Source organism: Crocodylus porosus, unplaced genomic scaffold (assembly GCF_001723895.1).
Source record: "Crocodylus porosus isolate Cpor-Errol unplaced genomic scaffold, CroPor_comp1, whole genome shotgun sequence".
Taxonomy (NCBI): Eukaryota; Metazoa; Chordata; order Crocodylia; family Crocodylidae; genus Crocodylus; species Crocodylus porosus.
In genome coordinates, this window is record NW_017728926.1 from 16,799,587 (window position 1) to 16,813,897 (window position 14,311).

At 52.4% G+C, this 14,311-nt stretch overlaps 2 protein-coding genes across 2 annotated transcripts in view; both read right to left on the reverse strand.

Moving 5' to 3' along the window:
* PLEKHN1 (pleckstrin homology domain containing N1) overlaps positions 1–3,495 on the reverse strand; it is a 41,340-nt gene extending 37,845 nt beyond the window's left edge. Inside the window, exons 1-2 of the mRNA XM_019541618.1 lie at positions 3,264–3,495; positions 1,455–1,554 (exon numbers count right to left, since the gene is read on the reverse strand). Coding sequence (XP_019397163.1) covers positions 1,455–1,554; positions 3,264–3,457 — 294 coding nt within the window. The 5' untranslated portion in view covers positions 3,458–3,495. The remainder of the gene's footprint in view (positions 1–1,454; positions 1,555–3,263) is intronic.
* Positions 3,496–8,897: 5,402 nt separating this feature from the next.
* KLHL17 (kelch like family member 17) overlaps positions 8,898–14,311 on the reverse strand; it is a 33,643-nt gene continuing 28,229 nt past the window's right edge. The window contains exons 11-12 of the mRNA XM_019541622.1: positions 13,436–13,617; positions 8,898–12,747 (exon numbers count right to left, since the gene is read on the reverse strand). Of these exons, the coding sequence (XP_019397167.1) occupies positions 12,519–12,747; positions 13,436–13,617 (411 nt within the window). The 3' untranslated portion in view covers positions 8,898–12,518. The remainder of the gene's footprint in view (positions 12,748–13,435; positions 13,618–14,311) is intronic.

Sequence of the window (14,311 nt, forward strand, 5' to 3'; positions counted from 1 at the left end):
TTCAGCCCCGATCCTGCTGTCGCTGGGAACTCTCCCAGGAACTATCTCCTTTGTTAATTCCCGCTGCCTGCTTGTTAACCTCATTTACAAACAATGGGCAGCTTAGTCACGGCACTGAGCCCTTCTCTGGGGCTGTTCATCTGTACAGCTCAGGCAACTTCCCAATGCTGACTTGACCGATATGGCACATGTGAATTGCCCAAGGCCACATGATCCAGCACTGGGAAAGTCTTCCATAGGGCCTCCCTGTCCTATGAAAGACTGTCCATTGCCCTAGCCTCCAGGACCCCACAGTGCAAGGTGATGCAACTCCCCCATGATTAAAGGGGAAAATCACACTGGATATAAAGAGCTCCGCTGGATGAGAAAGGACCGGGCCACGCAAAAGAGCTCTTCACTGGGAAGTGCCAAAGCAGCCAAGTGTTTGTGGGTGGGGAGATTCAGCTCTCCACCCCTGCCTGGGTTGCCCAGGGCTTCATGCTGCTCTGCCCAGCACCCATTGAAGGCCAGTGGAGGGCCTGGGACAGACAGGGATTTGCATCCCCTGCATAGGCGACTGGTGCCTCTTGACGCAGGGGAGGCGCCCGCAGAAGCCACCGCCGGCGGGGATGGAGTTGGCGAGTACCCGCAGGCAGTGTCAGCAGTGGGGGCGGTCATGTCGGGGGAGGCACATGCCCCCCTGTGCCCCTCCTTACCTTGCACCTATGATTCCCTGCACCACCTCATTGCAATGCACCTGTCTAGCAAAGGTCTGGCCTGGAGCCTGCGAGTCCTCACTTTTGTTCCCAGCATTTCTACTGACCTGCTGTGTGGCCTGAGGGGAGAGACCGTTTTCCCTGCAGCTCCGTTTTCCCTGCCCTGGGCCTGTCCTGCCTTTTGACACACTCAGCTCTATGGGGTCAGGGACTAGCTCTCATAGGAGCCCCCCTGCAATGGGGACACATCTTTGTGGGGCCTCAGGATGCTGTCGTAACACAAACACGCCAGGACTCGGAAGCTAAGGAAACAGGGCTGGGTGGCATGCCAAGGACAGACTTCCTTCTGCTTCTCACCTTCCCCAGGCTTATTGCTAATGGCCTGGGTGCTGCCTCTCATTCCAGCGTGGGAATGAATCATCCTCTCTTTTGTGTGTTCTCTATAATTTTCCCCCTGTTCTTACTTTGCCCAGAAACAAAAGCAGCAAAGGAAGAGCAATACATTCCCAGCCAGCCTGCCTCCCTCGCTCCCAGCCCCAGCCCCCTATTCCAGATGGGTCAGGTTGATGGCAAGGCTGCACCAGAATCCCAGAGCGGGCAACCCCCAGGAGCTGGGACTGAAGCCATCTGTGCGTTTGGTCCCCCTCACACAGAAACCCTTATCCGCCTCACATACACAGGTTCCCACGCATAGGTAAGCCCTACAGCGGGCCAGAACACCTTCCCGAGAACACGAGGGCTGGATGTGTCGGTACTTGCCTTGCCTGGAATATACTGCAGTATTTTGTCTGTGGTGATCTCTCTCTCCTGCCCTGATTCAATGCCAAAGAAGCTGCTCAGTTTTTTCTTGCTGTCTTGTCTACAAAGAAATAAAACACTGAGATCAAAGCTAGCAGGGAGCAAATTCCATAGAAATCAGGGGGAAAGGGAGAGTTGGCCATCCTGCATCCCTCCCCAATAAATGTCTATAATCAGCTTGCAAGAATGTTAATTGCTTCTCTGCAGCACTTGTTGGCTTTTCTTTGTGTTGTGTACTTACCTTTGCATAACTAAATGCTCAAGAGTTTATCTCCAGCACTGTGCAGATAACAGAGGGGGCAGCTTGCAGATAGATCTAGCAGGGATGGCCTTCCAACAACCTTCAGGGTGGGGAGGGATGGATCAGATCCCCCCAGGGCTCACCCAGACCCAGACCCACCCACTTTTATTTTCCTCTTTGTGCCAGCCCTATCTCATCCTTCAAAACCCGAGCAGAGCTCCATCCTACCTGCTTGGTACCTGCATCACAAGCACAGCTGTGAACATGCATGGTGGCAATGATCTAACATGCATCGCGAGCAGGGACTCGTGGGCTGTTTTAGCTCTCCTAGCCAAATGGCAGCATGAATGCTCTGAGGACCAAACTCTCACCTGCAAGGGGCTGGAGTGGAGACCCCATAGTGAAGGCAACATAACCCAGGGACGTGAGGGGAAGGGAAAGGTACTTGACACCTGACATGGTTCAACCTTTCTACTGTAAGCTTGCGGCCAGCTCTGGTGGGTCTAAATTCTCCTCTCCTTTATATCTGTGGTAGTCCTAAGCAACTCCCCTGAATGCTGTTACCTGCTCTACACTGGTATGAAGGAGAGGGAAAGCAGGCCGGAGCAGACCAACAGGGTTGGGGATAGCATCCCAGAGCGGGGGTCATTCATGCCCCTGCTCTCACAGCATTGCCGGTTGCATCTTCAGACAGCGATGGGGAGAGAAATTGCAGCGCTTGACAAAGCTAACGCCCCAGCTGCAGCCCAGAGCTCGCATTTGGGGCAGAGCCCTTTGCAGATTCCACTTCTCGAGCGAGCAGCAGCACAGACAATGCCAGGGGGACTGAACGAGCTGGCATGACTGCAGAGGTGGGCAATATTTGGTAAGCGCAGGCTGCAGACTCGGATTGGCACTGCCCTCATTTGGGGTTTATGCTGTTGCCCATCACCCTCACGTCAGGACACCTTGCAGGGAAATGAGCAGCAAAAGTCCCTCAGGGGGATGCATCTGGAATGGCTTCCCTTTAGGGGTTAAACAAAAAAGCACAGCATGCATCCAGTAATTCAAGCTGCCTGGATTTGGAGCGTTCCCCTCTAACCCAGCTCTGATGCTGGTGCCTGCAGTCACTGAATTCTTATCCACTGATGAGTCGGTGCCAGAGGTCTTAGGAAGCGACAAATAAAAAAATCTCGGGGAAAAGGAAGGGCAGCTGTTTCACTGTCCCCCACAAGTGCCATGGAGAAGTTTTCACTTCTAAAATAAAATGGTATAAATCACTGTTGCATAGGGGAGGCAACAATATGCAGCCGCTCGCCCTCCAGAGCTCCAGAATTCCCACTCTGGCCCTTGCCCTACCTTGATCTTGTTCACAGCTGTCCAGCCTCATGCAAAACCAGGCAGAATCCATATTTGCTAAGCCTGAAAGCAGCCCCTGGGTGTCCTGAGACAGGCTGGGTTACCAGCCTAGTCTCTGCTGGTGCACTGCAAAAGGGGAAGGCAGCAGCAAGGCTTTAAACCCAGTCCTAAGTAAAAGCGAGCGTACTTACTCTTTCTTCAGCGAAGGTTTCCTGCTGAACGAGTGTCTGAACGAGTGTCTGAATCTCCCAGGTGGCTGGGGAACACAAGTTATGTTCCCCATATTGAGAGCAACTGGGATAATCCGGGAGCAGCTGGGAGGGAGAGCGCTAGGCAGAAACTGAGCGAGAGAGTGTGGAGCCAGGGAAGTTTGTGAGTGTGTCATGCAGACATTCCCCACTTCCGTCTGCAGTGACTCTTGTGGGTGTGATCTGTGAGCAAACAGACTTTTGGCCAAAGGCTGTTACTTGGTTCCTGCCTCCCTCTCCCTTCTCCTCTCCACCCCCGCATAGGGCTGGTAGCGGGGAGCTTTGCTATGGAAATGGGAGGGATGTTTCAGGTGAAGCAGGGTGTTTGGAAGTACCTGTGATCTTCCCAACTCAGGCTGCGGAGGAGGGCAGAGGAATTTGGCAGGGGATCGTAATCACTCTTAGACAAGGAGGATTCCGCACAATGAAGCATTTACAACTCACAGTTGACATCTGATCCCTAGGCAGATCTCTACTGAGCACCACAAAAGCCACTGAGGCTGGCTGGAGGCAATATTTCAGGATTGGGGCCTCAAGAGCACAATGGAAAGGGTTCAGTGCCTGTGTTCAGGTCTGTATTTATTTTTCTTAATAGTGTCTCTGTTGGCAAAACCCACTGTGTTCACAGAAGTGCTTCAAACAGTCGCATCTTCAGACTCAAAATGTGGTGCCTCCAGCCTGGGGGAGTTCCAGCTTGGACCTCATCTGGAGAGCCAAAGAGGAAATGATCACAGAATTAAAAAGGTGTATGAAGCAACTATGACTTGCTGATGTGTTATATGCAAAGAGAATAAAGTCCAAGCCAGTAATCAACGGACCTCACATCTTCAAAAGGGCCGGCTTCTTCCACTGAAAACAATTTTGAGCCAAATCAGCTGGGAGAAAAGAACTTAACAGGGGGCAAGAGGGGGAATTAATGAGGAACTGTTCCACAACTTCTTACTAAATGCTCAGACAAGGACAACTGAGAAAGAAGTTTGCACTGGCTAAAAAAAAGCAGCCTGGCTTACAGGGGAAGTGAAGGTAGCTAAACCAACGAATGAATGGGGAAAATCGGTAACATTCCTTATGAAGCGGAAGCAACAAGCGGTGGCCAAAAATTGATGAGGGAAGCAAAAGGCTACAAAGGGAAATGAATGGTCTGCAGAAATGCATGACTGCACGTGGGAGGTATATTAGGTATATAAGGAATCCTAATAGTGGCACTGGTCCATGACTAGATGGAAATGGTAGAAGCGTCAACAATAATTCCAAAAAGTTAGCAGTGCTGAATAAATATTTCTGATCTACCATTGGGGAAAAAGCAGAAGACGCAGTCCTATCACATGATAAAATACTTTCCATTCCCGCAGTAACTTAGGAAGATGCTAAAAGACTGTGTGTAAAGATAGACATTTTCAATTAAACAGGTCCTGATATAACTTGCATCCAAGAGTTTGAAAAGAGCTGGCTGAAGAGCTCTTGGAACCACTAAAGCTGATGTGCAGTACCACACTGGAGAAGTCCCAGAAGACGGAGACAGCTTCCCTCATGCCAATATTTAAAATTATATCTATAGATTGGCCAGCCTGACACCAGCCCCAGGCAAAATAATGGAGCATCTGATAAAGGACTCCATGAATGGAGATTTCAGAGAGGGTAATTAACACTAGTCAATATGTGTTGGAGGAAAATAGGCCTCGTCAAATAAGGCAGTATCTCTTTTTTGGTGGAGAAATGTGCAATAATCAGCTGCTGGGGTGGGACTAAAAAAAAGCAGAGAAAACAGAGCTGGGAGCATCACTGGACTGGGGCACTGGGCTGGCAGGGATCTGTCAGGTTTCTTTGGAGCCACCTGTGAGCGTTTCTGCTCAGATGTGGAGGAAGATAGAGGAGCAGAATCCAGGCTGTGAGGCACCTGACTTGTATTCTGCATGGCAAGTGACTGGGAAACCAGTACGTACATATTGAAGTGGCACACCAAGAGCTTAAAAACTGCCTAACGCCTCCCACTGTCATTGGTAATGGGGGTGCTTGTAGGGCCCTACAGGGGTGAATTTGGATTCCATATTATTCAACAGATTGGTCAATGCCCTGGAAGGAAACATAGGGCGCATCTACACATGACATTTACTGCACAGTAACCAAAATCACTGCACAGTATGGACACACGTCTACATGTGCACATCCGAATTACACAGTAACTATGGTGATTTATGCTGACTTGAGTGTAAATTTGATACCAGCATCATGCAGGTATCAAATTTATGACCAATTAGTTACTGCACAGTAAAACACATGTAGACGGCTTACTGCGCAGTAAGACTTGTATGGGTGGACTGACTTGGGACTAAATTTAGTGTTAATGCACTTTAACATCTGCATGTGTAGATGCCATCCTATTCCTGGTTACTGCACAGTAAATTTAAGCCAGTGTAAATACACATGTAGACATGCCCACCGAGTTGTTGCCAGAGCCTTTTTCAGGTGACCCTGAAATGGAGAGAACGACCAGAAATGAGGAGGGCAGGCTGCTGCTCATTTGGCAGGCTGGGTCCATGTGCATTCCCGTGTGGCCAAATTAAGTCCTATGTCTAAGAATAAAGTAAACAAAGGACCCTTTCTGGGGAGTGGGGGTAGGGGTGCTCCATCCAGGGAAGCAGCGATTCTGGGAGAGTTTTAAGTCACAGCAGATAAGGCATTAGACATGAGCTCTCATGTCAACCTCCAAGAGATCCATAGTTTCATAGTTTCTAGGGTCAGAAGGGACCTGAGCAGATCATCTAGTCCGACCCCCTGCCATGGCAGGAAAGAGTACTGGGGTCAAACGACCCCAGCAAGGTGTCCATCTAACCTCTTCTTTAACCTCCTCCCCAGGGTAGGGGCCAGCACCACTTCTCTTGGAAGTTGGTTCCAGATCCTAGCCGCCCTGATCCATGGAGGTGTTAACATAGGAATCACAAAGGGAGCAAGGAGCTTGCATGGTTGCTTCTGGATCCACCCTCACTAGGACACTGGGCCCAGGTTTGGTATCTGCAGTTCAGGGAGGAAGCAGAGAAACTGGAGGAGGTGCAGAGAAGAGCCAGTAATGTAATGACTCCAGGGATGGAAACCTGCCTTGTAAGGGAAGATGCAAAGTGCTCAATCTATTTTGCTTGTCAGAGAGGAGACCAAGGAGTGACTGGATCACAATCTTTAAGGACCTGCTTGGAGAACAAACACTGGATAATCATCTGGCAGACAACGGTAGAACAAGGTCCACTGGTTAGAGGTTGAATATGGACAAGTTTGGACTAGAAACAGGGCACCGCTCTTTAAACACGGAGAGCAATCCATCACTGGAACAACTGACAAGGGGCGGCAGTGGCTCCTCCATTACTGGAAATTATTATACTCAAGGCTGGTGTTTTTCTAGCGGTTAGGCTGAGGTCAAACAAGAACTGATTTAGGGAAGTCTTCTAGGCTTGAGTTATACAGGTCACATTAGGGGATCACCATGATCCCCTGTGGCTTTGTAATCTATTCATTTCCCTATATGTAATTCAGTGCCCTTATGTTGTGGGGCCCCACTGACAGGTTCACGGACACTTGAGAAATACACTGCGTTGCAGGGCAGGTAACAAATGTGACTTGTGGGAAAAGACTGGGTTGATTGGTTTAAAGAACTGGTCCCTGGTGTGGGAGGAATCAGGATTGAAATGGGTGTCAGTGGGTTACATTAAAAAAGGCAGGGCAGGGAGGGGTTTCTGCAGGGCAAGGCAGGAATAAAAGCATTTTCCAATGCTGGGCTCCACTCTGGAACAACCTGGTAATAACACACCAGGCTGAACGGCCCAACCTTCAGGAGAAACTCCCGCGAGGCTGTTCCTGGAGCTGCGGTGCAGGCTCTGTGGAGGAGCCCTCCTATAACAAACCCACAAAGAAGGGTGTCCTGCAAGGCAAAGATAATGGCAAAGAAGAGCTGCGTTCATCCAAGTGCTTATTGCAAACAGCAGCAGCTGATTTTTGCAGCTGGGGAAAGCACCCTTCCTCTGCTACGCGATTGTGGCAGCTCAATCACATCTCTGTTCAACTGCATGCGCTTATTCTTAGTAAATCCTGACAGCCCAAGAGCATGACACAAATCCCCCGTTCTTGTAGATCCTGCAGATAGATGCAGCTGTACTCTGGGGGACCTTTGCTTAAGTGGGACAAGCCAGGGCACCCCCACACTGGAAACAGTGTGCGTGCATTGGTTCTGGACACCTCTAATTTGCTGGACTAAACAACAGCTCCCCAAAGCCCTTTTCACTCTCGTCCCAGCGACAGGAGGGCTTCACAGGGGTGGCAGCAGATGGGCGTCATGCTTTGGAAAGCTTTATGCAACCAGTGGTTATTTATAGACAATGAAGACCAGAGTGAGAGCTTGACCAGCAAAAACAGAGCAGGCAGGAAGTCCTCAGAAGGACAACGCTGCTACCATTGCAACTTGCTCCAGCACTGCAACTGCCCACGCCCGGGGGGCCTTGCTGCAGGGTGGGGAGAGTTGGTGCAAGCCCCAGAGGTGGAGAGGAGCTCTTCAGCCCTTGCTAGAGGCAGTGAGGGCTCTCATTCCCCTTCCCCCCAGCCCCTGCTTCTCTGCCTCTGAAATGAGCTCAGCATTTCCCCACAGGCCACGGTGACTGACAGCAGCTGGTGAAGGTAGATCTGATCTCCTGCGCACTCTCCCTGCTGCCGAACCGAGCCAACCGGCCAGTCCTGCCTTCGGGCAAGATGCATGTGACACTCCTAGGCGAGAGGAGGATGCTTCGTATCTGGTTTTCATTTCCAACCGGGGGGCAAGAGCTGTCAGCTGCGCTGGGGACTAGGACTCTCGGGGGCGTCTGGCTCCTAGGCTACAGTGCAGAAGGCAGGGAGAGCTGTAAATCAGCGGCTGGCGTCTGTTTGAAGCCCTGCTTGCTTTGCGCTTAGATTGCCCTGCAAGGTGTTTCTGCACCTCTAGCATCCTCTCCCTTGCTGGTTTCTGGTTTCCCCACCCAGCAGCTGGCAGCCGGACCGGCTTGTGCCCTGGTACCCTCTGCTGGGTCCTGGCATGGTGCCACTTTCAAACAACTGAATCACAGGCTCCAACCACCCAGCTGTGGAGACATAGCCCCCAACTGAGGAGAGATGAAAGGGGCAAGGACTGTCTTGAGTGACTCCAGCTGCTCCATGAACTCACCTGGTGCCCATCTGATGCCCAGAGCCATGTTCTTGGCTCGTGTGACCTGTGCCAACCACATTGCTGGCTGAGCTGGAGGAAAAGGGAGAAAGCATCTTCCGGCTTGGGCTGGGACCAGCTCTGTTGTTCCCTTCGCAGCCCCTTTGTAGCTTTTGTGTGGATGAGCCAGGAGCAGTCATGGTTGAGAGACCCCCATCCCTGATGACAGCTGCTGCCTCCCATCCAGGCCGGACTCCAGCCCACCAGGGTCAGGGGTGGCATGCTCTAGTCTGTACAAATGCCCAGCTCTGGCCCCAACTCCTCCAAATCCAGACAACTCATTTCCCCTTCCTGAACTGCCTAAAGCATGTGGGAAGAGTGGGGAAAAAAAAGGCGTTTCACAGGGCAGGATCCAGTATTCAAGAAAACGTCTTTATTTTACACATTGGCTTGTATTGCTTGTATCCCCCCATTCCCGAGAGTAGTGCAAAATTCAGAAAACAAACAAACACAGAGCTCCACATAAATAGGTCGAGATAACTTACATATAAATAAAAACGACGACATTTTGACGGGGGATGAACCGGGGTCTGCCCGTCCGCCCGGCCACGTGAATCGCTCTGCCAGGACGGGACAGGGCCAGCTCGCTACAGACTCTGACACGGTGACAAGCTCCCTGGGGGGGAACATGGCAGCAGACACGGCAGCCACGCGGGACGGAGCTGGCGGTTTAGGAACGTCCCTCAGTCGCGTGCGAGTGACGCTTGGTGTGAGAGACCAATTAATACTGGTAAAGAAGTGACAAAGAGCGGACAGCTCCCCTTCCCATACACACGCACACGCGCACACACACATACCAAGGCCACCACCTCTGCCCAGGGGGCTGGCATTCGCCTGGCATCCGTGGCATCCCCACACCACAGAGACCAGCCCCTCCACTTTGTATGAACTGGATCCCTGGGGCTGACATCTCTCTTAGCTCTGTGGCCTTCAGCGGTGCTAAGGCCGTGCCCCCCCCCATTCCCCTTTCGTTCCAGTATAGCAAAGCAGTTGGTGGCTGCATAGTTAATAAATCCCTCCAGTAAAATGATTTTTCCTTTCTTTTCTTTCACAAAAGAGGCTCAAATTATCCCAGGCTGGTGGGCACTCTTGCTCGGGACCTGACTGGCAGAAACCCTCCCCATCGTGTAGGCCAAAAAATGATTGTGTGACTGATAAAAGTCACTCTCCCAATGGTTGGAGAACTGCTGGCACCCCTGCCAGGGATTCGTACTGCTTGTGATGCTCCACACTGCACTTGGGGTAGAGCTACAGCACCTTCCTTGGCCGGACGGGACACCCCACGTCTTCCCTGCCAGTGTATCCCCTCACCTCCCCATTCAAATAAATGCAGTGTTTGCCAGCAGTGCCCTTCGTGCTACAGTAACACTGGCATCACCTGGAGGGGGTTGAGCTGTGGCTGTAAAACCCAAACATCCTATGTTTTAACTAAGGCCTTTGCCCACCCTCAGCAACTCCTTCCTGTACCCTCCATGGTTCTTCCTCTCATGCCAGCCCACTCCTACGTTGGGAGGAGAACAGGTAGGAGAAGCTGGCCTGCAGGGCCCTCGCTTTCTCTGCCTTACCCATAGGTCACAGCTGAAATCCCAGGACTTCTCCCAAGCCACGGCAGCTGGCACCTTTAGCCTCCAAGATGCCCAGGAAGCTTTAAGGCGGATGCTTTGGGGGGTCCTCTAGGATTCTCTTGTGCCTCCTCTAAAGAGGATCCTAGAGGCAGAGGTGCAGACTGTCATGAATTGGCTTGAAACCTGGGATCCTGATGTGGCTCATGGGTACGGTGAGAAAAATAGTGGGAAAGGGAACAAGATAATCTCTCTCTAGCACTCTCTCGCATACATGCACACACACGTGCACACACATTCGTGTCCCCCCTAGAGAAATGGGGAGAAAACAGAAGATACCACCACAATTTTGGACAAGACAGGGTGACCGACTTAACCCAAAATGTTGACTGTGTAATAAGTCAACACTATTGCCGCATTAAGAGAGAGGTAACTTCACCTTGTGATCAGCGTTTGGACATCAAAAGGGTGTCATATGCAGGAATGGGAAAGTCCATGTGAAGGCTTCAGACTTGCAAATTAAAAAAGGGACCTGAAAAACAGAGATCTTCAAAATGCAATTTAAAAGCCTAAAATCGCCTTCAGGCCAAGCAGCTTGGGCCACATTTTTGGGACAGTGGGTCTCAGTTTTACAAAGCAGCTAGTGAGTTGAAGTGCCAAACTTCAGGCACCATCAGTGAGCTTGTATCACATACTGAACGCGCTCCCCAGGAGAAAGCGTGCCCCTTTAAAAATTGTCTCAAATTAAAACCTCCAAAAGCAAAGAAATGCCTAGTCCCTTCTGAAAATCCAGGCTAAGTATTGCCGTAAGTCAAAGCAATGTGGAGAAGAAGGGATTGAAGTGAGGAAAGAAATAGAAACAAACAGTGAAACAGTCTTTAGCTATGCCATAATCACAGAGCAGCCGTCCGGTGCTGCTGAGGTACCAGTGGTTGAGCCGTTTCTCGATACTGTGGAGAACACCTGATAAATTTGTCTCAGGGCAAATCACACATGCGCACAGATGCACATTCGAATTACAGCCCATGCAGTGAAAACAGATCTTAAGCCACCACCTGCGAGGTTCCCTGGTACAGGTGAGTCCCCGAGGACCAACCTGTGGTTTACAGTGTAGATCTGTTCAGCCTTTAGTTAACTAAAGTGGTAGCTTAAGACTCCAGGGAGTTGCTACTGGCAAGTGGTCCCGTCCATGCTGGTTTCACTGAACACGTGGCCCCACACACATGCATGCACACACACGTCCCAAGAGAGTTCCTTCCAAGCCATGATCATTGTCTCATTGACAATTAAAGAAAATGCCCTTCTGGTTTACTCCCCACATCCCCTCGTGCCTCCAATGGCGGAGACACGGCTGGGGCAGAGAACACCAGAATCGCTTTAAAAAAAAAAAAAAGAATGGATAATTAAAATCAAAAGATTAGCATCCAAATAAAAAGGCAAACATGAAATAAATAATGCTGTGCAGCACCCTGCTCCCCCCAGCCCTGCCCTGCTGGCCAGGGCCACAGTGTTATTGTTAAGTGACCAAGTCCTGCTGCAATTCTGGGACCTTCTTGGCAGACTGGGAGATAGCACATGGATGGGGCTGTTCCCAACCAAGAGGCTAAGGATGGTCTGTAGTAACCGTGGGGTGTACCAGCTCCAGTGGTGTTGAACTTGTTCCATCCATCCAGCTGGCTGAGGCATCTCAGCATGGGCACCCTGGGATTTAGTGTGTGGGGCAGGGGTCAGCAAAGGGTAGAAACGCGGAGGGGTTCAGGATGCGCTGCCCAGACCTCGCCTCCTCCCCGCCCTGTCACCCCAGCTGGAGTTTTTTAAGGCATCGATTAGACACCATTGCGAGACGTGCGGTGGTCTCCGAGTCTGTAACAGTGCGCTACGGGCTTGGTCGAGGAGTGTGTGGCTAAGGTGGCATTCAGAGGCGCGGGGGGACATCCTGCCTTTCCCGGGGGAGCGCCGTGTGCGTCAGCGGTGCCCCGCGTCCCCCCGGCCTCAAGCATTCCTGGCTCCTCCCCAGCATGGCTGTGCCAGCGTGCAGCACATCGGATCACGTGAAGCCCTAAAAGCAGCAATGGTTTCAAGGGGCTGGGCCAGCCCATAAAGGAAACGGAAGGAGAAGGATCGGTGGAGCAGGGGTGTGGACGGAGCCGAGGGCATCCCCCTTCCCCGCCGACAAACACGGGGAGAGAGAAGCCTTGCTTGGGAAGTGCAGTTCTCACCTTCCTCTGAGCCCCCTGGGCGTGCACCAAGAGAGGGAGAGTCCCTGAGGGGCTCGGGGAATGGCTGGGGTGGGAGGCAGCAGCCGGCGCCCTGGCTCCCTTCTACAGGGACTGGCTGCTGCATGGGTCAGGCCAGGCTGGCCTGGCGTTGCACCAGGCGCTCCAGGCCCCTTGAGGTAAGGTCCGACCGGACTCTTTGTCAAAGGCTCGTCGAGGACACGGAGAGCGTCGGCGAGGAGGGAGGCGGGAAGTTGAGCAGTTCCAGCACCGCCACGCCCACGCTGCTGCGGCGCGTGAACATGCACGAAGCTGCCACCCACTTGTTGGTGCGGGGGTTGTACTTCTCGATGGAGTTGAGGCTGGAGCTGCCGTCGTTGCCCCCCACCGCGTAGAGCCACCCGTCCATGGCCACCAGGTCGTGGGTGCTTCTGTGGATGACAGCATGGAGACCGCGTTAACAAGGGGGGTGTTTCCCTGCCCTGGCCTAGTCCCTGAGGGTGATGCCCAGGGCTGCTCCCCAGCTCAGGCACAAAGGCTATGTGATTTGCCCAGGGGCATGTGCTGATTCAGTGGCAGAGCCGGGACTAGAACCTGGCTGTCCTGGCTCCCGGTCCCTTGTGCCAAGCACTGTTTGATGCTCCTTTCAAATAACTAAAGTCGTGAACCTAAATACCCTACAGCTGGCATTTAGCATGTGGAGCTCTTCCTTCACCCCGGTATGTTGTTAGAAACAGCAGGGCTCCTGGAACACCCTTGCCCTGGGGGAATTCAGGAGGCACCGATGCCAGCCTAGGATTACCTGGGCTGCAGAACATCTGCACACCTCTCCCAGCGGGTAGCTGTCACCTCCCACCACCGCCACACAACCGCTCAGTGACTGCTAGCTGTAGCCCCAGCTGCCTGCCTGCTCCATTGGCAAAGCTAGGCGTGTTCCCCCCTGCACAGCACCAGCTGGAAAGTAAAGTGCTCCAGTGGGCCATGGATCTTGCAAAGCCAAGCCATAAGGACCCTTCCTGGGGGCTGTGCACCCCTGGTCCTAGCAGCCAACCAATGAACAGCCTGAGTGAACTGATACTGGCACCCCAGCCCGCACCAAATCCAACGGTGGTTTCCTACCTCCGGATGTTCATGGGTGCCACGCTCTCCCAGGTGTTGGTCTTCGGGTTGTAGCGCTCCACAGAGTTAAGGCAGCTGGTCCCGTCATTGCCGCCGGCCACATAGAGCATCCCCTCAAGCACAGCCACACCCGCGCTGCTCCGGCGACTCAACATGTTGGCAATCGGGGTCCATGTGTTGATCTAGGGGAGGGAGGGGTAGTGCCCATGAAGGCGGCATCCCAGGCACTCCTGCCAGCAAGTTATCCACCTACCCCAGCCATTCAGGGGCAGCACCACAGCCTTGTCGCAGATCGTGTCATGTCTGCTCCACAACCAGGGCACACCACACACCAGCTGACCAAGAGGGTCCCTGCGAGACCCACCATCCACCTGCAGCAGGAGTCTCAGAGGAGATAGGGTCCTGGGCAGTCAAAGCAAGTTCAGGTGCCTCAGGGGTGCTAATTAGACTGACGGGATCTTGATTCCCTTACGCAGGCCTCGCCCTGAACACACAAACTGGATTGCAATAGAGATCAAAACAGCTCACAGCCTCCCGCCTGCTCTTATCAGCCACAGAGGAAAGTGGCAGTGGCTGTGGAAAGGCTTTCCTGGGGATGCAGAGGCGCTCAGGACAAGAGGGGGAGTTGCAGGGGGTGGGGGGTTATATTGAAACTAGCTTTGTGTCCAGTTCAGTGCCATCCTGAGACCACTTGATGCAGCAATTACTTCTCCTTCGTTAACTTTCATCTGGGTGTCTCTTCATTGCCAGCACACAACCCACCAAACCTGCGCTCAGAGCCTCTCGTTTGCAACAAAACTGGTTTAATTAAAAATATATACATTTAAAGTAAACAAGGTGAGAAGAGGCAGCGTTCACACCTCGGAGGCACCCTCT